The sequence below is a fragment of the Phaenicophaeus curvirostris genome, chromosome 11 (genome assembly GCF_032191515.1).
Source record: "Phaenicophaeus curvirostris isolate KB17595 chromosome 11, BPBGC_Pcur_1.0, whole genome shotgun sequence".
NCBI classification, from domain to species: domain Eukaryota; kingdom Metazoa; phylum Chordata; class Aves; order Cuculiformes; family Cuculidae; genus Phaenicophaeus; species Phaenicophaeus curvirostris.
The window spans coordinates 2,918,885-2,942,361 of NC_091402.1; the positions used below are offsets into that span (position 1 = coordinate 2,918,885).

The following is a 23,477-nucleotide window of genomic DNA, read 5'->3' on the forward strand; positions in this document are numbered from 1 at the left end:
AAAATCAACCAGAATTTCAAAGGTGCAACAATTCCACTGGAGAAAAATAAAACCTGTGATTTCTGCTGGAACAGAGTTCATCTTACAAAAATATTTAGTCTTGTAGGATTACTGTTGCTTACAGTGTAACTAACCTTGGCTCTAACCTCAGCATATGTAGTGCTAACGAACTTCTAAGTTGATCTTCTCGTCTCTTTATCCCCTGATCAGTATGCTTGTTGTGCAGAGCACTGATCTGAGATAGCAAGAACTTACTCAAAGGGAACCAAAACCAATAAGAAAAGCAAATGGGGAAAAGGGAGAATACAAATGTGGCTCCAGGATCCCAAGAGGAAACATTTATAAAGGACATAAAAACCGGTGTCATCAAGATGCCAGCTAGTTAGGAGAAATAAAGTGGAAGATTGATGTTGATGCGCTCAGGGTGATCATAAATGAATAAAAGTAGACTGATGACATCTTGTAGAGAGCGGCTCTTCTCTTGATAAATCGACAGAAGTACCATCAAGAGTGTCGCCAAGTGGCACCGAGCTTGATAATGAAAAGCAAAAGGAGGCAAACCAGCTTCAGAGATGCCTGCACGACCCAGCATGGGTTCTAACAATGGGTTTCCAGCTTCTTGTGTCAGAACCCAAATAGCCTTGATGATGGATTTTGGAATTATTAAAGACACAGTCCTCTCCTGTCATATCTCATATGATACAGAATGACCTTACCATATTGTGAAGGTTAAAGTAAAACTGGAACTCAATTTTTTTCACTATATTGTGGGTCTTTCCTGTGCTGTTTTTTTTTCCCATTTTAACACCTTATTTAGATGGTGACTGCTGCCGGGCATTGAGAAGAGCTTTTAATTGCACTGGGTGGTCTATTTCCCTCAGCAGTCAGTGATAAGTTAGGACAGGGCCATGCACACAAGCAGTTCAGACTTCTCATTCTAACGCGCTCTACCCTGCATCTGTCAATGTCTGAATTCCATCAACCATTCAGCTGCCAATTTGTCTAGTTCTGTTTCTGCGAAGTTCATCACAGCCTTCTTTTACAAAGACTTACACGAAAGAATTTTGTCATCTGCAAATCCTGCTGACCTAATTTTTTTGTTCTGCCCCTCATTTCTGCCTTTCTGGATAATTAATGAATGTATTAAATACTCACTACAGTACAGATCCTTGAAACATACTCTTATTAACCTCCTACTGAATTGAATGCTGACAGCTTAATGAATTTAATTCTCTGCTAAGAACAACAGTGTTGATGGTGAAAATCAGGATGACTTGTGCTTTATCTCTCATCTGAAGGGAATAAAAACGACCCAACCATCCAAAATTCTGCAAGTATCTGCAGTTTTGACTGACCTTTATGGAACTGGTGAAAAAAGCAGAACCCTGAAGGAAGAAGCAAAACCAGATTAAAAAAAAAGAGAGTCAAAGAATCATAGGATGGTTTGGGTTGGAAGGGACACCCCTGTTCCACCCCTTGTCATGGGCAGGGACACCTCCCACTGGATCAGGTCACTCAAAGACCCATCCAACCCGGCCTTGAACACCTCCAGGGATGGGGCAGCCACCACTGCTCTGGGAAACCTGGGCCAGGGCCTCCCCACCCTCATCATGAAGAATTTCTTTCTGATGTCTAATGTAAATCTTCCCCGTTCCAATTTAAAGCCATTCCCCCTTGTCCTATCACTACAGCCCCCTGTAAAAAGCTCCTCCCCAGCTCTCCTGGAGCCCTTTTCAGTACTGGAAGCTGCTCTACGGGCTCCCCAGATCCTTCTCTTCTCCAGGCTGAACAACCCCAACTCTCTCAGCCTGTCCTCGTACAGGAGGTGCTCCAGCCCTGGGATCATCCTTGTAGCCTCCCCTGGACCCGTTCCAACAGCTCCATCTCTTTATTATGTTGGGGATTCCAGAACTGGGCACTCACGATGATACCTCACAAGAGAAGAACAGAGGGGCAGAATCCCCTCCCTCACCCTGCTGGCCTCGCTGCTTTTGATGCAGCCCAGGACACCCTTGGCCTTCTGGGCTGTGAGCGCATATTGGCAGCTCATGTCAAGCTTCTCATCGACCAGCACCCTCAAGTCCTTCTCCGCAGGGCCATTATCAATCGCATCGTCCCCCATCCTGTTTTGAGATCGGGGATTGCCCCGACCCAGGTGTAGGACCTTGCACTTGGCCCTGTTGAACCTCATGAGGTTCTCACAGCCCCACTTCTCCAGCTTGTCCAGGTCCCTCTGGATGACATCCTGTCCTGATGTGGCAACTGCATCACTCATCTTGGTGTCATCTGCAAACTTGCTGAGGGTGCTTTTAAGCTCTCTATCATCAATGAAAACATTAAACAGCCCTGTTCCCAGTATGGACCCCTGAGGGACACCACTAGTCATGGATCTCCATTTGCACATCAAGCCATTGACCACTACTCTCTGAATACAACCATCCAACCAGTTTCTTATCCACTGAACAGTCCACCCATCAAATCCATATATCTCCAGTTTAGAAAGGATGTCATGGGGAAACGTGTCAAAGTCTTTATGGAAGTCCAGACATATCACAACCATTGCTTTTCCCATGTGCACTGCTGCGGTCACCCCATCATAGAAAGCCACCAGGTTGGTCAGGTAGGACTTGCCCTTGGTGAAGCCATGCTGTCTCTCTCAAATCACCTCCCTGTCCTCCATGTGCTTTAGCAGAGCTTCTAGAAGGATCTGTTCTGTGATCTTCCCAGGCACAGAGGTGAGGCTGATAGGTTGGTAGATCCCAAGGTCCTTTCCACCCTTTTTAAAAATGGAGACAATGTTGGCATTGTTTTTTCCTAGAGGAAATAGCCCCTCTGTATGCCTGCTTCACTTGCTGCTTACAGAAACATTGAGCTGTGAACAGTCCCTTAAGGATTTTTTTTCCTCTGAGATTTTTAAAAGTGCCTTGGCTAGAATACCCTCAGAACACCAGAACTTGTTTAGATATTGGATCCTGAGAAGACAAGGTATAAAACTTCAAGCTAATCAAGCCTGAAGAAAAAGATGAACAAAATGAACTAAACTGATGACTGCTGTAGCTCTAATCACATTGGCAGGACGTGCTTCCTTGTCAGAGCCAGTTAGTTTTTCTGGATATCAGGAGATGCCTGGCATGTCTCTGACAGTCTGATGAGTATCTGTAGCGGGCATTTCTGTGAGCAAAAAATGTATTTGGAACAAACACCACCATGCCACGCAAAAAAGGGGCAGTTTCTTAGTGTTCTGCCACTGTTATAAAAGCAAACATATTAAAACTTAGGTATGTGTTATAAACATAGAGTTATTTATGAAACTATTATACGTCAGCATATTAAAAAGTGTGTAACTTATACAGCAGCTTTAAAATACTCACTAATTAGTGTCTTCCAAGTACAAATCCTGTTGTTTGAACTTTGTACCAAAAGAGAGCTAGAAGAACAATGCAAAAATGCTAATGAATATTCACATGCTCTTGAAATGAACCTCCTTAATTCAAGAACATTTTGAAAAATCAAATTTTATTAGCACAAAAGTTCACAAAAAGTATACAGGTGTAAGAATACATTTTAATTATCAATGTTTCAATTATCTGGATTTGTGGGCTAATAGCCCTTTTCATAGGAAGCCATGAAGTTCTTGGGGAAACTGAAGTTTTCAATATAGGTTCTGGTCAAAGCAGATTCCTTCACTTAGGTTAGAGGAAGATTTTACAAGATGCCTGAAGGCAGATAGAGGCCACTAATGTGTGATCACAGAATCATGGAATGGTTGGGGTTGGAAGGGACCTCAAAGCCCATCCAGTTCTACCCCCTGTCCTGGGTAGGGACACTTCCTACTGCATCAAGGGCTCCAAGCCCCATCCAGCCTGGCCTTGAACCCCTCCAGGGATGGGGCAGCCACCCCTGCTCTGGGCAATCTCACCACCTTCACAGCAAAACATTTCACGTTTCCAGATATGGGCCACCATACTGCAGACAGGGATATTGAACATTTAGAATGGAATTTCTGGCATAATCTAAGAAGCCTTTCATGGGTTTTAGTTGCAGGTCTGCAAAATGGGAACCTGTGAAAACCCACTTAATAAATCCCCATGAAGCACACAATACTGGTGGTATAGTGGCAGCGTGAGATGCAGGGGAGAAACAGCAAGAGTGAAACCAAGGTGTGCATGTAGCTAGGATGAGTCTGAGTCAACACAGAAACAAATCCCAAAACAGGTAAAAGATGTCCATGTATGGAGACAGCCACAGGCAGCACAGTTCAGACCTGCACCAAACGCCATGGAGCTCAGCTTGCTGTTCTCCACTTTGCCAGCCTGGGCACAATTTTACTTATGCAAACTGTGTCAGAGTTGCTGGGAGTAGACCTTGATTTGCTAAGATTCTCAAAGTATTTAAAAAAAACAAGAGATCTTTAAAACTTCTGTCCTGTGCCTCACCGTCTGTAGCGAATTTGTCTCAGTGAGATTATATTTAGCTCTTTTTGTTACAAAACTGCAGTTGGAAACTCATATTAAAGACAACCTTTATACTTCACAAACGATACCTTTTTTTCCGGTGGTGAATGTTCCATTCCCTGAGGTAAGCTGATGAGTAGGAGGCCAACCTGGAAAAGTGACCCTGAAAGGAATTAAGGAGACAAAACAGAAATTAGTTTACTTCGGTGCAATGTGTGCATGACGTTATATTCTGTTACATATTGTAGCACCTTTTCTACTATCATTTCACCGCAGTAAGTGAAATGTCCCTTGGAAGGACTCATTATTAATAGAATTTGTGTTCGGTTTCTTCAAGATCAGCAAGAGGTGCTGAATTTGTTGTACTTACATATATACTAGAAGGGAAAAAATAGAATTTATTTTGAATAAATTGTAATTTTACAGTTGAAATGCACACTATAGATGGCCAGTAGAGAGGGAGTAACACAGAGGAAAGCTGGCGGCTTTGCTCTGTAGGCATAAGGCCCTCCAGATCATTGCCAGTGTTGGGATAAGTGAGGTCAGAAGAGAATGGGGAAAATAGAAAGGATGATGGAATTTTATGAATTGTCCCATCCTGATGTTTCAAACATAGAACAGAATAGAATCATGGAATGGTTTGGAATGGAAAGGACCTTAAAGATCCTCCAGTTTCACCTCCTGCCATGGGCAGGGACACCTCCCACTGGATCAGGGCCTCCAAGCCCCATCCAACCTGGCCTTGAACCCCTCCAGGGCTGGGGCAGCCACCACTGCTCTGGGCAATATGGGCCAGGGATTCACCACCCTCGTTATGAAGAATTTCTTCCTAATATCTAGGCTAAATCTTTCCCCTTCCAATTTAAAGCCATTCCCGCTCGTCCTCTCACTACATGCCCTTGTAAGAAGCTCCCCCCCAGCTTTCTTGTAGCCCCTTCAGATACTAGAAGGTCGCTCTAAGTTCTCCATGGAGCCTTCTCTTCTCCAGGCTGAACAACTTCAACTCTTTCAGTCTGTCAAAACAAAAAATAACAAACCCATTGAAAAACGTGTTAAGATTTAAAAAGACTCAAAATTATTGTACTTGATCTCCTACCTAAAATTTGAGGTGCACTTACCACAATTTGAAACCAAGTAACCTTGAGAAGATCACAACTTACTTTCCTTGGTACTATTAACGAAGCCATTAAACATATTCACATGCCTATTTATAAATGGTATTAATTTAAGACTACTGTGTTTTCCTCAATGTATTCTGATGTGTTTAAAGTGGAAACAAAGGTGGGGATTTTTGTTCGTTTGTTCCTTGTCTCTTTCTTGTGAATCCTCATCACTCACGCATTCGCTCAGTTGTTCAGTGAGTAACTCATTAATATGATTTCTACCTGCGTAAAAAGGCACCCGGCAAAAGCACGATTATGCTACACTTTGAAAAGATGGCTATAAATAACCTCCTCTAATAACCATAAATTTACATTAGAAAGGTAGATAAACATTGAAGTGAAAAATGTATATTTTTATCTGATGTTCCTGTTTCATAATCTCGGTGTTATCAGACTCCACCTGAATAACTGAGTAAGGTCTTGGGGTTTTATGCCACCTGGGAAAGTCTTGCAGAGCAAATGGATTTGGACAATCAGAGTAGAGACTTAAAAGGAGCGACATTTCTCTTTTGGGACTCAATCTTATTTACCCGGTACACATTCAAAAACTCCCAGTGACATCCTTGGCAGATGAGACTACGCAAAGCACGGCGAGCTGGGCCCTTATTTTAGTGATTTTCCGAAACACTAGTGCCTCTTCCTGAATAATTTGAAGGAAATCAACCTTGATGGAATTTTATTTTTTCCTTCCATATTACCATTAACTGCCTGCCTTAATTTTAGAAGTTTAGTGAATTTATGCCTTCCTTCGGCTAAACGTCTCCTCTTGGAAGGAAAATACTGGCAGGCATAACCAAAGTATTCAGTCTTCTAGATGCTATCGATCCATCATTGCTTCTGTAGAGGAGGGCTGTGAGGCTGAGGATGCTCTCACAAAATGTTCAATAAGCGTACGGAAATAGAGAAAGTCTAACACAGTAAATGGAAGATGGCAGTTCCGCTCATAGAGAAAATGATATGAATAATTGAAAAAAAAAGGCATGTTGTTTTATGTACTCTGTAAATAAGTCTCTGACACCTGTTTTAAAGTAATGAAGTGCAATGCTCCCCCTTACAATATCATCGCTCTGGGCAGGCAGGAGCAGCTAAACGGAGACACGATGCCAAGGCAAGGACTTCTCCTGTGCACACCTCGTGGCAGGAGCAATGCCTAATTAATGAGTAAAAGTCAAGTTTAATAGCTGCATATGTTTGTACATATGTAAGACTTTCCATTTGATTTTTAAATACTGGATGGTTATAACCACATGCTCAAACACAACAATATATGAACTGGAGCCTTTGCTACTGCCAAGGGTCACCAGTTGTAATCTTGTTCCTGTGTTGACTGTTTTTAAATATCTTTTCATATACTGGACTACTTCAAACACTTATTTGACTTATGTTTCTGTGGTGGAGATATTCTGCAAGGCTCTGCAGCTGCAAAGATGGAACCAGACCGGAAACTAAACAGGAAAACAGCCCAGCAATGAAAGCTGCTAAGCCAGGAAACACGTGTAAAGCACTGTACTTGGGATCAGTGATGGGTACAACAGACACAGATGGGGCAGCGTTGTAAGGTGCAACCTGATAAGGAGGAAGAAACCTGACCATCGTTCCCAGCAATTTTTGCAGGATATTGTTTTACCCTTAGAACTATAGAATAGTTTGGGTTGGAAGTGACCTTAAAGATCATCGAGTTCCAACCCCCCTGCATGGGCAGGGACACCTCCCACTGGATCAGGCTGCCCAAGAATTAACAGTCCCTCGCCAGCTTTCTTGTAGCCCCTTCAGGCACTGGAAGGTCACTATAAGTTCTCCTCAGAGCCTTCTCTTCTCCAGGTTGAACAACCTCAACTTGCTCGGCCTGTCCTTGTACGGGAGGTGCTCCAGCCCTTGGATCATCTTTGTAGCCTCCTCTTCAGCTTAAACACAGACCGTCAGAAAAGAGAAGGTCCATCACTGTTTTTTTCAACTCAAGTTACTATTCCCAGGCCACTTTCTTTCTACGAGGCTATTAACCTGCCCTTTTCATCTCCTGCTCAGCCTGGTATAGGCAACTCCCCATCTTTTCTCACCCGGAGCTTAATCCCTTGAGGCGCAGTCTTTTCATTAAATGCATTAATGTGATTTGCCAGTCACTCCTTAGCCTTTAAATCAAATATCATTTTATTTGAGAGGTTCATGAGCATGATCTCATGGAATATTTTTTATCATTCTGCTGTGTGAACCCTGATTCTTCCAGTTTAATGAAACTGTTCTCATAATTAAATTGTACCCAATGCATTTAGCTGCTGATAGGACCTAGAGCCGACCCTACGTGGTTAACACACAAGGACAGAATTACCTGCCACGGTTGTGCTTGGAACTCTCTTGAGTCAGCTTCACCCAGTGCACTTCAAAATAATCTCCCACAGCTCATTGCTTTATGATCTTGCTGGCATTTCACCTCTAAGCTGCATTATTCAGATTTGGGATATTTGGAGGGGTGGTTTGGGGTTTTTTTGAAGGGGTGTTTTTGTTTTGGTTTGGGTTTTTTTGAGAAGCATCTTTAAAGACTGAAATAATTTAGAAAGTTTTAAATATGAAGTGCCAGGCTGGTTCCAGTACTGAAAGGGGCTCCAGGAGAGCTGGGGAGGGGCTCTTGATCATGGAATACAGGGATAGGATTAGGGGAAATGGTTTTCCTCTGAAAGAAGGGAGACTGAGATGGGATCTGAGGAAGATATATTTTCCTCTTAGGGTGGGGAGTCCCTGGCCCAGGTTGCCCAGAGCAGTGGTGGCTGCCCCATCCCTGGAGGGGTTCAAGGCCAGGTTGGATGGGGCTTGGAGCCTCTGATCCAGTGGGAGGTGTCCCTGCCCATGGCAGGAGGGGGAACTGGATGGGCTTTGAGGTCCCTTCCAACCCAAACCTAACAGTCTGTTATTCTTACGATTTAATATGAGTGTGTCTCCTTGCCTCCTTGGGAATATTTTCAGATCTTCAGACCAACGGAGTTTGTAAAACTTTTAAGTAATTCTCCCTCTTTTATTTTCATATTTCAGCAGAAACTTTATCAGCACCTGGTGTTTTGTTATTTACTGTGTGTATTTTGATTACCTCTTAAATCTCTTTAAAATGTAATTCTTCCACAAATGGCTCAGCTGCTTGAAGAACAACCATGTATTGTTTGCCTTTATCCCTCTCACAATTAAGGAGCTCATTAAAGTACTCCCTCTATCATTTTATAATTGCATTCTTTGTGACTAAGAAATTTCCATATTTGTTCTTTATCAGACTGACTCTGGTGTACATTGATATGCATGTAAAACTATCTCGTGTTCCTGATGCACTCATTCTGCTCCAATTCTCTGCCAACCCAGCTAACCACCCTGCTGCCTGGAGGTATTTTTTTGTTCCTTGCACTGTCATTTTAGTCCAAGAGGGATGCACTGACTCCATACTGGCCTCATCACTGCAGTATGGAAAAAGAAAGCAAAGTACTGCAGGGACCATGCTAAGTCAACCCATGATGTTAGCAACTTCTCCCAGAGCATGCAGCCACCCAGTCTGTCTCCCAGCAGAGTCTTCGCTAGCCAAAACCAGTCTCCAGCGCTAACACAGCGCTGCAACACATGACTTGCAATTTTAGTAAGCAGAATCATAGAATCATAGAATGACCAGGTTGGAAAAGACCCATCGGATCATGGAGTCCAACCATAGAATGACCAGGTTGGAAAATACCCATTGGATCATTGAGTTCAACCATAGAATCATAGAATGACCAGGTTGGAAAAGACCCATCAGATCATCGAGAAAAGCCACTTCATATATCTACTGTACAATGGAAACTGTAGAGTTGCTCATCAACGTCTCCTGCCTTATTCTACTGTGACGATTTCTTCATTCGCTTTTGAGTATGCACTGAAAGCAATGCCAGACATTTACTTGCTGTACTTAACTGTCACGTTTCATCAAAAAGCTCTGAGGTCCTAAGTGCACTTTGCTGTTCTTTATGAAAATCACTCAAGTCTACTTGAGACAACAATAATTTTCCAGTAACACATTGAATACTCATCATCAGACACTGCAGATGAAAGAAAGTAAAGACACACTGAGACTGCCAGACCTGCTCTTAAAAGACAGGAACTATGAAGATACAGACATTTTCTCACCTCGTTCACAGCACAGGATGCAAGGTACTCACTATCTACTGCTTACCTACTCAGTTGTAATTACACTAACTGTAAACACACTGTATTGATGTAGTTGTGGGCTATTTTATCATATCCTTCCTGAATATCTGAGTCTTTACTGAACTTATCTTCTTAACCATAAGGAAGGTTACATGTTGACTGGGAGAAAGAGTAAGGGGAAAAAAACCAACCAACTCTGTATTTTGGGGAGCAATTTAAGGTGTAGTGGCTTGATTTGCTACAGCTTTCAATACCATACATCTTTCTGGGCCCAGCTCCCAGCAACTTAAATTGCAGCTGTAAAGTTCAGCTCTTCTCTAAATCAGACCACACAATTTCAAGATGTGCATTCAGGAAATGAGTAATATACAAACAGGAGCTGCAGTGAGAAGTGAACTGCCCAGCAGCACAGAGCCCTCTGGGATACAAAATGGAATAGACTTGCTGAGGTAAAGATAAATAAAACACTAGGTGAATAAATATTGGTAAAAAAATACTCCTAGGTAAATAGAAGGTCCATAAGTTTATTTGCTTACACTAGATAAAATCTGGCTAGCTTCTATGCTACCTAAATTAGAACTGCGTAAATTCTCAGGTGGTGTCCCTGGCCAGCATCTGATACTCTTGGGCAGAATTCAAATAGCTTTAGTCAAAGATGATTCTCCCCTTCTTAAAATCCCTTCTCTTGTTGAATATATACCACCCCTCTGCCATAGGTCATGAAAGGCAGATGCTCCTCACAATAACTTCATCCACTAAATAGCTTTGATTAATTCCAGGAGCATGACCTTTCTCATGCACCATGAATGGTGAAGAGATCCTACCATTACATACAAGCTGCTATGATGAAATATATAAACGCATGCTGTCAACAAGGACAAATGAAGATTGCAAAACCAGCCTGACTTCTGACTTCGAAAATATAATGGTCTTTCAAGGGCACTCTCAGCAGTGTTCGAAGTTTCTAAACAAGCAAATCATAGAATCATAGAATCATAGAATAGTTTGGGCTGGAAGGGACCTTAAAGCCCACTCAGTTCCACCCCCTGCCATGGGCAGGGACACCTCCCACTGGATCAGGAGCTCCAAGCCCCATCCAGCCTGGCCTTGAACACCTCCAGGGATGGGGCAGCCACTACTGCTCTGGGCAACCTGGGCCAGGGCCTCACCAACCTCATGGTGAAGAAATTCCTCCTTATGTCAAGTCGAAATCTGCCCCTCTCCAGTTTATACCCATTGCCCCTTGTCCTATCACCACAAGCCTCTTTATCAATGACCTGGATGAAGGCATTAAGTGCACCCTTAGCACGTTTGCAGAAGACACTAAGCTGGGTGGAAGTGTGGATCTGCTGGAGGGTCAGGAGGCTCCAAAGGGATCTGAACAGGCTGGACCGCTGGGCTGAGACCAATGGGATGAGGTTTAACAAGGCCAAATGCCGGGTCCTGCACTTGGGGCACAACAACCCTATGCAGTGCTACAGACTAGGAGAAGTCTGGCTGGAAACTGCCTGGAGGAGAAGGACCTGGGGGTGTTGGTTGACAGTGACTGAACATGAGCCAGCAGTGGCCCAGGTGGCCAAGAAGGCCAATGGCATCTTGGCTTGTATCAGAAACGGCGCGACCAGCAGGTCCAGGGAGGTTATCCTCCCTCTGTACTCGGCACTGGTGAGACCGCTCCTCGAATCCTGTGTTCAGTTCTGGGCCCCTCACCACAAGAAGGATGTTGAGGCTCTGGAGCGAGTCCAGAGAAGAGCAACGAAGCTGGTGAAGGGGCTGGAGAACAGGCCTTATGAGGAGCGGCTGAGAGAGCTGGGGGTGTTTAGCCTGGAGAAGAGGAGGCTGAGGGGAGACCTCATTGCTCTCTACAACTACCTGAAAGGAGGTTGTGGAGAGGAGGGAGCTGCGCTCTTCTCCCAAGTGACAGGGGACAGGATGAGAGGGAATGGCCTCAAGCTCTGCCGGGGGTGGTTCAGGCTGGACATTAGGAAAAAAAAATTCACAGAAAGGGTCGTTGGGCACTGGCAGAGGCTGCCCAGGGAGGTGGTTGAGTCACCTTCCCTGGAGGGGTTTAAGGGATGGGTGGATGAGGTGTTGATGGGCATGGTTTAGTGTTTGATAGGAATGGTTGGACTCCATGATCTAGTGGGTCTCTTCCAACCTGGTGATTCTGTGATTCTGTAATGTCTAATCCACCTCTTCTCCCTTCCAATTTAAAGCATGACTCTACTCTTTCTGCCTTCATTAGCCAGCACTCCTCAGCGCATGGGTCTCCCCTTCCTCGACTGGCACCCCAGACCGTACTGCATCCTGCAGACCCCACTGTGCAGACCCCACTGCACCCCTAGGCCAGGCTGTCCCAACCTGGCTGCAACCCGGACTCCACTGCACCCCAAACGTGCTGCACCCCAGACCCAGTTGTGCAAACCTGGCCGTATCCCAGACCCAGCTCCACCCAACCCCGACCCCGCTGCACCCACCCCAGATCGTGCTGCAACTCAGACCCTGCCGTACAGCCCAGACCCTGGTGTGCGAACCTGGCTGCACCCCAGAACCTGCTGCACCTCCAGACCCTGCTGTGCAAACCTGGCTGCACCCCAGACCCTGCTGCACCCCAGACCCTGATGTGCAGACCTGGCTGCACCCCCAGACCCTGCCACACCCCGCAGACCCTGCTGCACCCCCATACTGTGCTGTGCAAACCTGCTGCACACCCAGACCCTGCTGTGCGAACCTGGCTGCACTCCTCAGACCCTTCTGCACCCCCAGATCCTGTTGCACCCGCAGACCCTGCTGTACAGACCTGCCCGCACCCCGACCCTGCAGCCCCCCCCCCCCCCCCCGCCGCCCGCCAGCCTCCTCGGCCTCCCGCCTCCCCCGGCCCCGCCCCGCCCCGTCCCCGCCGCCGCGATGGCTCCCCCTGCGCCGCCGCTGCTGCCGCTGCTGCTGCTCCTGCTCTGCCCGCGCCCCAACGCCGGCTCGCGGCTCAACACGCCCAAGGTGCTGCTGCCCTTCACCCGCGGCACCCGCGTCAACTTCACGCTGGCGGCCAGCGAGGGCTGCTACCGCTGGTGAGTGCGGGGAGACCGTGTGCCCCGCGGCTGCCCGCCCGGCGCCCCGGGGCGGCCCCCCCCCGCTTCCCATGCACCCCAGGTGTGACCCCCCCCCCCCCGCTTCCCATGCTGCCCATGTGTGCCCACCCTGCTTCCCGTGCACCCCATGTGCCCGTCCCTTTTCCCATGCACCCTGAGTGTGCCTAACTGGCTTCCCATTCACCCCATGGGTGCCCATCCTGCATGCTGTGCACCCCATGTCTGCCCATCCTGCTTCCCGTGCACCACGTGCACCCCATGTGCACCCACCCGGTTTCCCACACACCCTATGTGTGTCCACCCTCCTTCCTGCGCACCCCATGTGTGCCCACCCTGCTTCCCGTGCATCCCGGGCACCCCATGTTTGACCCCCAGCTTCCCAAGCACCCCATGTGTGCCCATCCTGCTTCCCACACACCCCATGTGTGCACAACTGGCTTCCCATTCACCCCATGTGTGCCCACCCTGCTTCCCATTCACCCCATTTATTCTCCATATCTGCCCACCCTGCTTCCCATGCATCCCATGCGCCCTATATGTGCCTGCCCTGCTTCCCATGCACCACAAGCACCCCATGTGTGCCCACCCTGCTTCCTATGTACCCCGTCTGTGCCCACCCTGCCTCCCGTGCACCCCGTGTGTGCCTGCCCTGCTTCCCATACACCACATGTGCACCCCACCTGTGCCCAACCAACTTCCCATGCACCCCGTGTGTGACCACCTGGCTTCTCGCACACCCCCTCTGTGCCCGCCTGGCTCCTCATGTACTTGCACTGCTTCCCGTGCACCCCATTTGTGCCCATCCTGCTTCCTATATACCCTATGTGTGCCCCATCTGTGCCCATCCTGTTTCCCATACACCACATGCCCCCGTGTGTGCCCACCCTGCTTCCCCATCACTCAGTTCACCGTGTGTCTACCCTCCTTCTCCATGTACCCCTTGCCCATGTACCCCATCTGCCCCTGCCCTGTTTCCCCATCACCCTGCTTCACTTTGTGCCCCCCTTACTTCCATGTCTCCATCCTGCTTCCCCAAATACCCCCCGTGTGCCCACCCTGCTTCCCCAGGGGTGCCTGCCCTGCCTCCACATGCACCCTATGTGCTCACCCTGCTGCCTCATGTACCCCTAGTACCACCTGGTGCGTGTTTGCCCCGCAGCCCCGTGTCTGTGGGGACGGCACCGAGGACTCGTGCTTACGCTGCTTGTGTAGTAGCAGCTCTTCCCTCGCTGTGGTCAGTGGTGGAGGAGTTTATGGCTCCGTGTTCGACGTTTGGGATATGGATATACAGGAGTCATAGCACCAAGCTAAGTTGAGAGCCTCTCAGTGCTGCAGCACCCTCAGTGCGTCACCTGAGGACAAAAAAAGTCTAGTTTTAAAAGAATAAAGCTTTCCCCGTTTTCATTTGGAGGTTTCGGTGCTGAGAGCTTGGGAGATACTTAAGCCTAGGAGCCCCCAGCCCCTTGCGCAGGGGAGGCCAGGCTGGCAGGAGGCAGCTCTGGGCGCTAAAGGCAAATGCCACCGTCTGTGCCGGCTTTGAAACTGTGTCACAGTCTTCACCTTAAACAAGTGTTACCAACTTAGACTTCCTTTTGGCACACCAGAATTGTAATTTGGATCAGGAACAAGCAGACGGTACCCACCTGACAGAAACGTGGCAGTCGAGAGATGTTTGGGATGATAACTTCCATATGTGCCAGATGGATGCGTGTAGTAGTTTTCAGCTGTTATATCGTGGCTGACAGTCACTGAAATACATCCTGTAGGGTGATGTTTTCACTCTGTATTGGTTTATTTACCTGGTGGTCTTAGGCTTGTCATCCCTGGGCTGGTTTCAAGCCTTCAATCTGTGACAGCTTACACATTTGAGGGTGTTTTGAGCGGTAATCAGAGCTTCTCCAAAAGTTCACTGAAAGGAAGTTACTGGATGGGCTGCTTGTTGTTGTGTAATTTAATGATTGTGGTTCTATGAAGGTGTCCCTGCCCACAGCATGATGATCCTTAAGCTCCGTTCCAATCCAAACTATTCTGTGATTAATTTTTATATGGACTGTTTTAGTGATAATTCCAAAAGTATGGGATTTCTCATCTTCCTTACTCTAATCTCTAAAGGAAACTGAGTCTCTAGAATCATACAATCACTAGGTTGGAAAGGACCCACTGGATCATCAAGTCCAGCCATTAAAAGGATTTGGTTTATGTGTTGAAGTACATCGTGCAGAGCTGAAAAACAAACTCATCAAATAAGACCTAGGAGGTATAGACTGTCTTTCCTGTTTTGCCTGTGAACTGCTGTGTGATGCTGGGCTGGCCACAGCCACTCCTGCGAGTGCCAGGCGTTCTCCAGCTCTCAGAAGTATGCAGACCTTTCCAAGTCTCGCTGAAGATTTAAGATTGTACTCTAGGGGAAATACCAGATTTGTTCCACATGCGTTTGTGTTCTCTTCTAGAACAAGGCTTACAAGGAGCAGCTGAGGGACCTGGGACTGTTTAGCCTAGAGAGGAGGCTGAGGGGAGACCTCATCGCTCTCTACAGCGCCCTGAAGGGACATTGTAGTGTGGTGGATGCTGGTCTCTTCTTCCAAGTAACAAGGGATAGGATGACAAGAAATGGCCTCAAGTTGTGCCAGGGGTGGCTCAGATTGTATATTAGGAAAAATGTTTCTACTGACAGAGCAGTGAAGCCCTGGCAGAGGCTGCCCAGGGCAGTGATGGAGTCTACCGCCCTGGAGGGGTTCAGGAAGCGTGTAGATGTTGAATTTTGGGTCATGGTTTAGTAGGCACGGTGCTGTTGGGCCGGTGGTTAGACTGGATGAGTGTAGAGGTCTTTTCCAACCTTAACGATTCTGTCTGTCTCTGAGGGTGATTTGTAGGCACAACAGAGGATATGAAGCTGGTGAAGGGGCTGGAGGACAAGTCTTATGAGGAACGTCTGAGAGAGCTGGGGGTGTTTAGCCTTGAGAAGAGGAGGCTGAGGGGAGACCTCATTGCTCTCTACAGCTACCTGAAAGGAAGTTGTAGAGAGGAGGGAGCTGGCCTCTTCTCCTAAGTGACGGGACAGGACAAGGAGCAACGGCCTCAAGCTGCGCTAGGGGAGGTTTAGACTGGATATCAGAAAAAACTTTTTCAAAGAAAGGGTCATCGGGCCCTGGCAGAGGCTGCCCAGGGAGGTGGTGGAGTCACCATCCCTGGAGGTATTTAAAAACAGGTAGACGAGGTGCTCAGGGACGTGGTTTAGTGGCAGCTAGATATGGTTGGACTCGATGATCCAAGAGGTCTTTTCCAACCTGGTGATTCTATGATATTGGTACCAGTCACCAGAAATATGTTGTTTCCCTCATGCAGACAGGCACCAAAATGCTGTTCCATTGTCTCCTCTCTCTGCCCTTCAGAGATTAATTTTGGATGAGAATTAAGGAAACTATACCAACTTCATACAGGGTGTGTCCTCATTTTCTGTACCGGGGTTGTAGATGTGTATTTATTCACTTCTGCTTTGCAGGGACTGGCAGGATGTGGGTGGTGAAACTCCACATCTGCTTGCAGAACAATCAGAAGGAAGCAGTAGCCATGTCTGTGTGACTGAGCAGAAGCAGTAATGCTCGTCGTGATGCTTGAGGCACGTTTACTGGGTTGCATCGGTGGCTCCTTCCCTCTGCATCCTTGTCCCTGCAGGTCTGGAGCTGTATGGTGTCAGAAAGAAGCATACTTTGGAGGGGTAAAGAGCTCCACAGCTGCTTATTGACAAGTTTCCTGTCAATGCTCTCAGGAATTGCTGTTACTGGAGGGATGTCATTAAACTGGAGAAGTTAGGAAGTACCAAATGGAGTGACTTCATAAGTAGTGGCTGTTCCTCACATGGGATTTGTAAAGTGGTGGGTGGGTTGGATGCAGGAAAGCAGGGGTTTGGAGTGGAAATGATGAGATTCAGGCCCTTTGTGTCGGCGAGGGTGCTGTGGTTAGGCACTGTGGGTGATTGCAAGGTTAGGGGTAGCGTATGAAAGCTGCTCTCTCATCTTACAGCAGCATCGGTCTTCAAAAGACATCCTTTGAATATTTGAAGGACTGCGTTACTCATCAGACATTCAGAATTCATACCCAAGTGTTCAATTTCTTGAAAAATTGGTCCATGGCATGTTGTGACCTTATTCCTTTCCAGTTTTCCCTTGAGGCTTCAAGTTTACCTCTGAAAGCAGGAGATATTCAGTGTGATTGTGGTGGTGTCTGAGAATGCCAGTGATTCAACGGAAAAGGTCAAATTTTATCGTCATCCCAACAGATTAGGAGCATTGATAGTAACAAGCATGTCTTTAAAGTATTGTCTGATTTTCAAGATGCTTGTGCCTTCTGGAGTTTGGGATGTGTTTATGTATAATTTTTTTTTTTTGGTAAAAGCTTTGTTTTCAAATTATACAGTTCTCCCATCTGTAAATATTGTACTGTCATCTGGGTTGAAACACAGTCTGTGTGGATATATTTAGCATTTAAATTACATGTCTATTTATCTTTTTAATTACCTTAATCCGGAACTTAAACCTGGAAAAATGAAAGCATTCAGAAGCAGAATTCTCTCCTTGAAATGTGCTTTAATATAACACTTTTGGGGGGGAAGGGGAACACTCAAAGCAAAAGAACATTTTTCCCCAGGTACACCACTGCACAGGAGATTTACAGCAGAAATTGTCTGTAGCATATAAACATGCTTACATATCTGTAGCATTATTATTTCATGTCTTGTATAGAATAGAGAGACATGGTGAGAACTGGTAGAAATTTTAAGCTTCAAGAATTAGCTTTTAGAAATACAAGGGATTGAGTTTGAGCCACGGGCCATTGAAGTCAAAGCATTTGCTGTGAAAGGCTGCAGCTTTAGGAAACTTTTCAAAGGGGACAGTGGTGTTTGTTGCAAATATAATGAAGGAGAGTCTATTATCTCCCTAAATAGAAGAGCTTGTGTGTGCTCCTGAAGCTGTCACTGAGGAGGTTACACAAAGCTAATTGCCAATGCAGAGGAGCTGTAGCAGAGTGCTGGAGTGAGAGATCTAGTGGCTGGGTGGTGTCCGAGCTGTGTTTGAGCGCAGGTACATCCAGAGAACCCAACCCTGTGCACAGCACTATAGCCGCAGGAATTGGCCGGCAAAGCTCGTTTCCTAGCTCCTTATCTTGTCGTGTTTCTGATACCGCATTGTAGATTGCTCTTATCGCTCCATGGGGCATACACGGTGGCTTGTGTGTTTTAGAAATTTATATCAAACAGAGGGTTGCTATCGAGGTCTGTTGCTTTGCCATAAGAGACGGTCCCATATCTGATGCTCTGCAGGGTTTGTTGTTGCCGTTTCCTCGATTACCTGTTTTACCACTGGTCTAAATACTCCCGTCTTTGACTCTCACTGAAAAACACCTTGTGTGACATATCAACTGTTAATTTCCATGTTATGAAATGACATCTTGAATTATGGTTGGCATCTGCTGGCCTTACTCCTTGTTTGGTTTGCAGCTGCTCTGCATTTCCTACTTCCAAGGCAGCGGGACACTGTCTCTCTGGGATGCTGTGTGCACCGTGCTTGCCTCACGCGGCTTCAAGCTGTGACAGACACCAGAACGAGCTCAGAGTTGGGTTGCGATCTCTTTGTCAGTGCAGTGAGACGGGCTGTGCTGCTGCGGCTCAGGTCTGTTCCCTGAGTGCGTTGGCTCAGAACCAGAGCAGGAGCCTGCGGCAGGGATGTTCTGCCAGAGTTGAAAAGGCAGGAGGAATCATAGAACCATAGGATGCATTGGGTTGGAAGGGAGATGAAGATAATCCAGTTCCACCCCCTGCCATGGGCAGGGACACCTCCCGCTGGATCAGGGGCTCCGAGCCCCATCCAACCTGGCCTTGAACCCCTCCAGGGATGGGGCAGCCACCACTGCTCTGGGCAGCCTGGGCCAGGGCCTCCCACCCTCACAGGAGAACATTTCTGCCTAGGATCTCATTTCACTCTCCCCTCTTGCAGCTCAGAATCAATGCCCCTCATCCTGTCCCTGCCCTCCCTGACCAAGAGCCCCTCCCCAGCTTTCCTGGAGCCCCTTACCATACTGGAAGCTGCTTTAAGGTCTGTCTCCCTGGAGCCTTCTCTTCTCCAGGCTGAACACCCTCAACACTCTCAGCCTGTCCTCAGATGAGAGATCCTCCAGACCTCGGGTCTCTATGATCTCCTCCAGACTTATTCCAACCAATCCATATAATAATAAAAAAATACTGAAAAGAACTAATTTTTTCCTCTTAGCTGACATGTTGACTTGCAGTGCGAGTCTACTCTTGAAAAGTACGTTTTCTGATTCTGAGCACAACCTGCCTGGGAGAGAGGACAGGAAGAGAAGGGATGGTTGTTGATTTTTGGCAGCTTTCGTTGCTGAACACCCATGAAATGTTTTTTGCTCTCTTTGGGCATGTGCCTCACCTTAATACCTGAAGTTTTAAGGGTGGCTGCATGTGAGAAGGTCTAACAGAGTGGATACTTTGAAATAATGCAAAATGTGACATTTGTGTTTTGGAAGTACACTGCTATGTTTTTAGTTTTATTTTCTAATTTGAGCTCAGCCAAAGCTGATCTCGGAAGAAGGTGCGTAAGCCAGCCTTTATTTAGTGCATTCTCATAGCTGGAAGATGGCTCGCGGAGGGATTGTGCAGCATTGCTGTTTCCCTTCCTGCAGCTATAAAAGGTTCAAAGATAAGTGCTTATGATAAAATACTTTTGGCTACCCGTTGATTTGGCAAAGTATCCAAGTTGCAGTCAGGCATCTGGATTGGATTTTGAGAACAATTGTCACTGGCTTAACTTTGCTTCCGTTGGAGTTACTGGGCGTGCCAGCTGATCACCGTTGTAAAATACGGTGAGCAAAAGCTTCATCCTTGTCTCATTCCATGGTGTGTGATGTTTCTGTTTGTCTTTAAAGCAGAACTGGATGGAGGATTTTAATTTTTTTTTGCTGCTTTTTGTTTTCCCAGTACAATAAGAAGCATCCCAGGAGAGGACTGAGTGAACAACAGAGAGATAATCTGCCACTGTGTTGTTAAAAATCCTTAAGAGCTGAGGGAACTCTGCCAGGCTCCCTCTGTGTTTTCTTTGGAATGGATTCAGTTCCTATGTACTCGGTTCCCTGGGAATCTATTTTTTTTATCACACAACTACAGTTGCTGGGACGCTGGTCTGGCTCTTGTATCTCTCTCCCCATTTTTGCGTGTCATCAACGTTAGTCCCCCGAGTGACCAGAAATAAAGCACCCAGTGTATTGGTTGATCCAATCTTACCAGACTCTTGGAAGCCTTTACTACCCAATTTCCTGCTGGCTACGTCTCTGCCCACACGCCTGGTACAAATTCTGAAAGCTTAGCTGACAGTCACAGTGGGTCTGCACAGGTGGAGTTTTGCTAATTTAGTGAGTTGGGTTTAGTCTGAAACGCTGACAGAACCATATAAAGTGCCGAAGCAGTAAGAATCAACAGGTTATTGCTAGAGCGAGGGAGAGAGAGTATTTTTTGCCTTACCTTTAAACCAGCTGATAAATAAATTAAGCACAGTCCTTGAAGTGTTCACGTGCAGTGTTAGCGAGCAGCTGATTACAGCAGTGCAGGCGCAGGTTTGGGGAGCTAGAAGGGCTAGTGGGGGCTGTATTGCAAGTGTCATAAGTGCCTCTGTAAGCAAGATCTTACTCTGCAAGGAATACATATTGGGACCGTTGTGAGCTCTTTTCCTCACCTCCTCACTCTTTCTACTAGTGTCTCCTCCCCTGCCTTGCTCTCTCTTAGGGATGCTGGCATGGGACCAAGAGTGAGTGCCAGACTCATTGCTGGCTTCTCAGGAGCTATTTTTGACCTCTGACAAGCCCAGCTCTCAGTATCACCCACTGACACGCTGCCCAAGAGCTGCCATCATTGGGAGGTGATATAAATTGCAGTCTTTGATGTAATCTTAAAGCAAAAGTTTCTTTTTGGTTGCCTGTGTAGGGGCACAGTAGCGATTGCTGTGTGCGTTAGAGCAGAGCAACGCCTTGTGATGTACACCCTGTTTGATCTGTGCCTTATCCTTTCCACACTTGACCCGGAGTCGTGTGTAGCTGTCAACAGATACCGAGGGGTCATAAATATTTCATATGTTGTGGTGTAACAAACAATAGTCACTCAGGTTGGCCTCAGAAGGGCTCTGCTTCACCTGCCCCGTTCAGGGAATTGCCTAAACTAAGCAGACACCCTATTGGCGATAGAACTTAACCTCTATTTGTATTTAAAATGTAAGAAATACAGCTGATATTCTACCTCCTATTTTAAACTGCTGTTGAGAGTCCAAATAGCAGCTACGCTCAGGTTCCCTGCTCCAGTGACAAATAAGAGTTAACCAGCATTTAGCTGTAAGAGCTTAGACATTCCTTTATAATTGTGGAGTGTGTGTAAGCTTGCTGCTAAAATTTAGTGCAAACTTTCAGTTTATCTTTGTTCCTTCCTTTTTCTAGTCTGAAAAATACCCTGTAATTAGTTTCAGTTTTACAACATTGCTATTAGTGCAATCTGTAGTGGTTATGTATTGCAATACCTAATGATATATTAAAAGAACAAATACAAAACTAAGTGAAACCCCCATTGTGTTGTAAACACAATTAATTTCAGACTGTAAGAACATAAATCCCTCAAATTAATAATAATCAAAAAATCTAACAGCAGAGAATATTGAGCAATATGAGGGACTAAATAACACAAGTAGGAGTCAATTCCATACATATAATGCTTATTTAAAAATGCCTGCGTGCGTATTAAGTCAGATCTGTGTGCTCGGTGTAAAAAACCTGCCAGCCAAGTCCCAAAAAAGCCTTGTTGGCTGTGAACCCTCATGTTGTGTAAAAAAACTTGCTGAATGCTGGGTAACTGTTTTGTGTTTACCTGAGAAGCTAAAGAAAAACAGGAAAATAAATGATTGTTCATTCTGAAATTTTAATTGCCTTATAGCAAAGGTGAAGGTGCTGCTGGTATGGAAAATAAATCCAATTATGTTAGAAATAGTATAAAGCCTAGTGTGAAAAGTATTTTCGTGTTTATTTACATTGCTTAGGTATCAAGTATAATGGTTCTCGGGTCGAAGCTTCTAATCAGTGTTTGAACTGTCCATTGCTTACACTGCTCTGGGCTGGTTTTTGCTTGACCAGATCAGGTATTTTGACATTTCTGTGTTAGTGGTTTCTGCTGTTGTTTCAAATCCTTTAAGTCTAGGCTTTGTGGAAGCAGAATGTTGTTGGGAACAGACCAATATTATGAATTAATAATTCATTGAATTAATTAATTTTGCCCGAGACAGCGCTGTGCAGTGTCTAATGAGCCTATACACTGCCACCAGCCTGCACGATTAACAACATTCTGACTGGGCTTCTCTGCCCTCGGCTTTGAGGCTTTTAGGGTCTTGTGGCTTGGGTGGACGAGTGTGATAACATCCAGACCCATGTCATAGAATGATGGGATGGTTTGGCTTGGAAGGGACCTCAAAGCTCATCCAGATCCAACCCCTGCCATGGGCAGCAGTGCTCTGGCAGCCAAGAGGGCTGGGGTGCATCCAGCACGGCATCACCAGCTGGGAGAGGGAGGGGATTGTCCACATTGATCCAGCCCCACCTTGAGCACTGGGGGCAGTTCTGGGCGCCACAGGATAAAAAGGATCTGAAGCTACTGGAGAGACTCCAGAGGAGGGTGTGGAGTTGGTGAAGGGGTTAGAGGGGAAGTGTGTGAGGAGCGGCTGAAGTCACTGGGTCTGTTTAGCCTGGAGAAGAGGAGATTGAGGGGAGACTTCATTGTAGTCTACAGCTTCCTCACAAGGGGAGGAAGAGGAGCAGGTGCTGAGCTTTTTTCTCTGATGACCAATGACAGGACCCGATGGAATGGCAAGAAGATGTGCCAGGGGAGTGTGATGTTAGATATGAGGAAAAGGTTCTTCTCCCAGAGGGTGGTGGAGCACTGGAACAGCTCCCAGGGAAGCAGTCACAGCCCCAAGCCTGAAAATATTCCAGAAGCCTTTGGCCAACGCCCTCAGCCCCACGGTGTGAATGTTGGGGTGTCCTGTGCAGGGACAGGGGTTGGACTTGATGATCCTTGTGGGTCTCTTCCAGCTCAGAACAGTCTAGGATTCTATGACACCTCCCACTGGATCAGGGGCTCCAAGCCCCATCCAACCTGGCCTGGAACACGTCCAGGGATGGAGCAGCCACCACTGCTCTGGGCAACCTGGGCCAGGGCCTCCCCACCCTCACAGCAAAACATTTCTTCCTCAGATCTCACCTCAATCTCCCCTCTTGCAGCTGAAAACCATTCCCCCTTGTCCTGTCCCTGCACTCCCTGTATGTAGGAGACCAGAAGGCTGACACACGTGTGTTTCTGTTCCACAGAAGTGTGTTTTTCTTGGCTTACGTTTCAAATTAGGACTTGCAGTTTTATTCCATGGTGACAACCAGGTTGGTCCATGCTCAGCTGGACTGCAGCCGTTTACTCTAAGATAACTGAAAATACCTGATTGTGGTATTTTAGGAAATGGATGCAATTTTATTAGCAAGAAATGCTTTTCTCACTGTCTTGGATTGGTTGGTTCTGTCAGTAATAA

General features: G+C 46.6%; 1 protein-coding gene across 2 annotated transcripts in view; it reads left to right on the forward strand.

Moving 5' to 3' along the window:
- The first annotated feature begins 12,679 nt into the window (after window positions 1–12,679).
- NUP210 (nucleoporin 210) overlaps window positions 12,680–23,477 on the forward strand; it is a 72,156-nt gene continuing 61,358 nt past the window's right edge. For both annotated transcript variants that reach the window (XM_069865644.1, XM_069865645.1), the window contains exon 1: window positions 12,680–12,840. In XM_069865644.1, coding sequence (XP_069721745.1) covers window positions 12,680–12,840 — 161 coding nt within the window. The remainder of the gene's footprint in view (window positions 12,841–23,477) is intronic.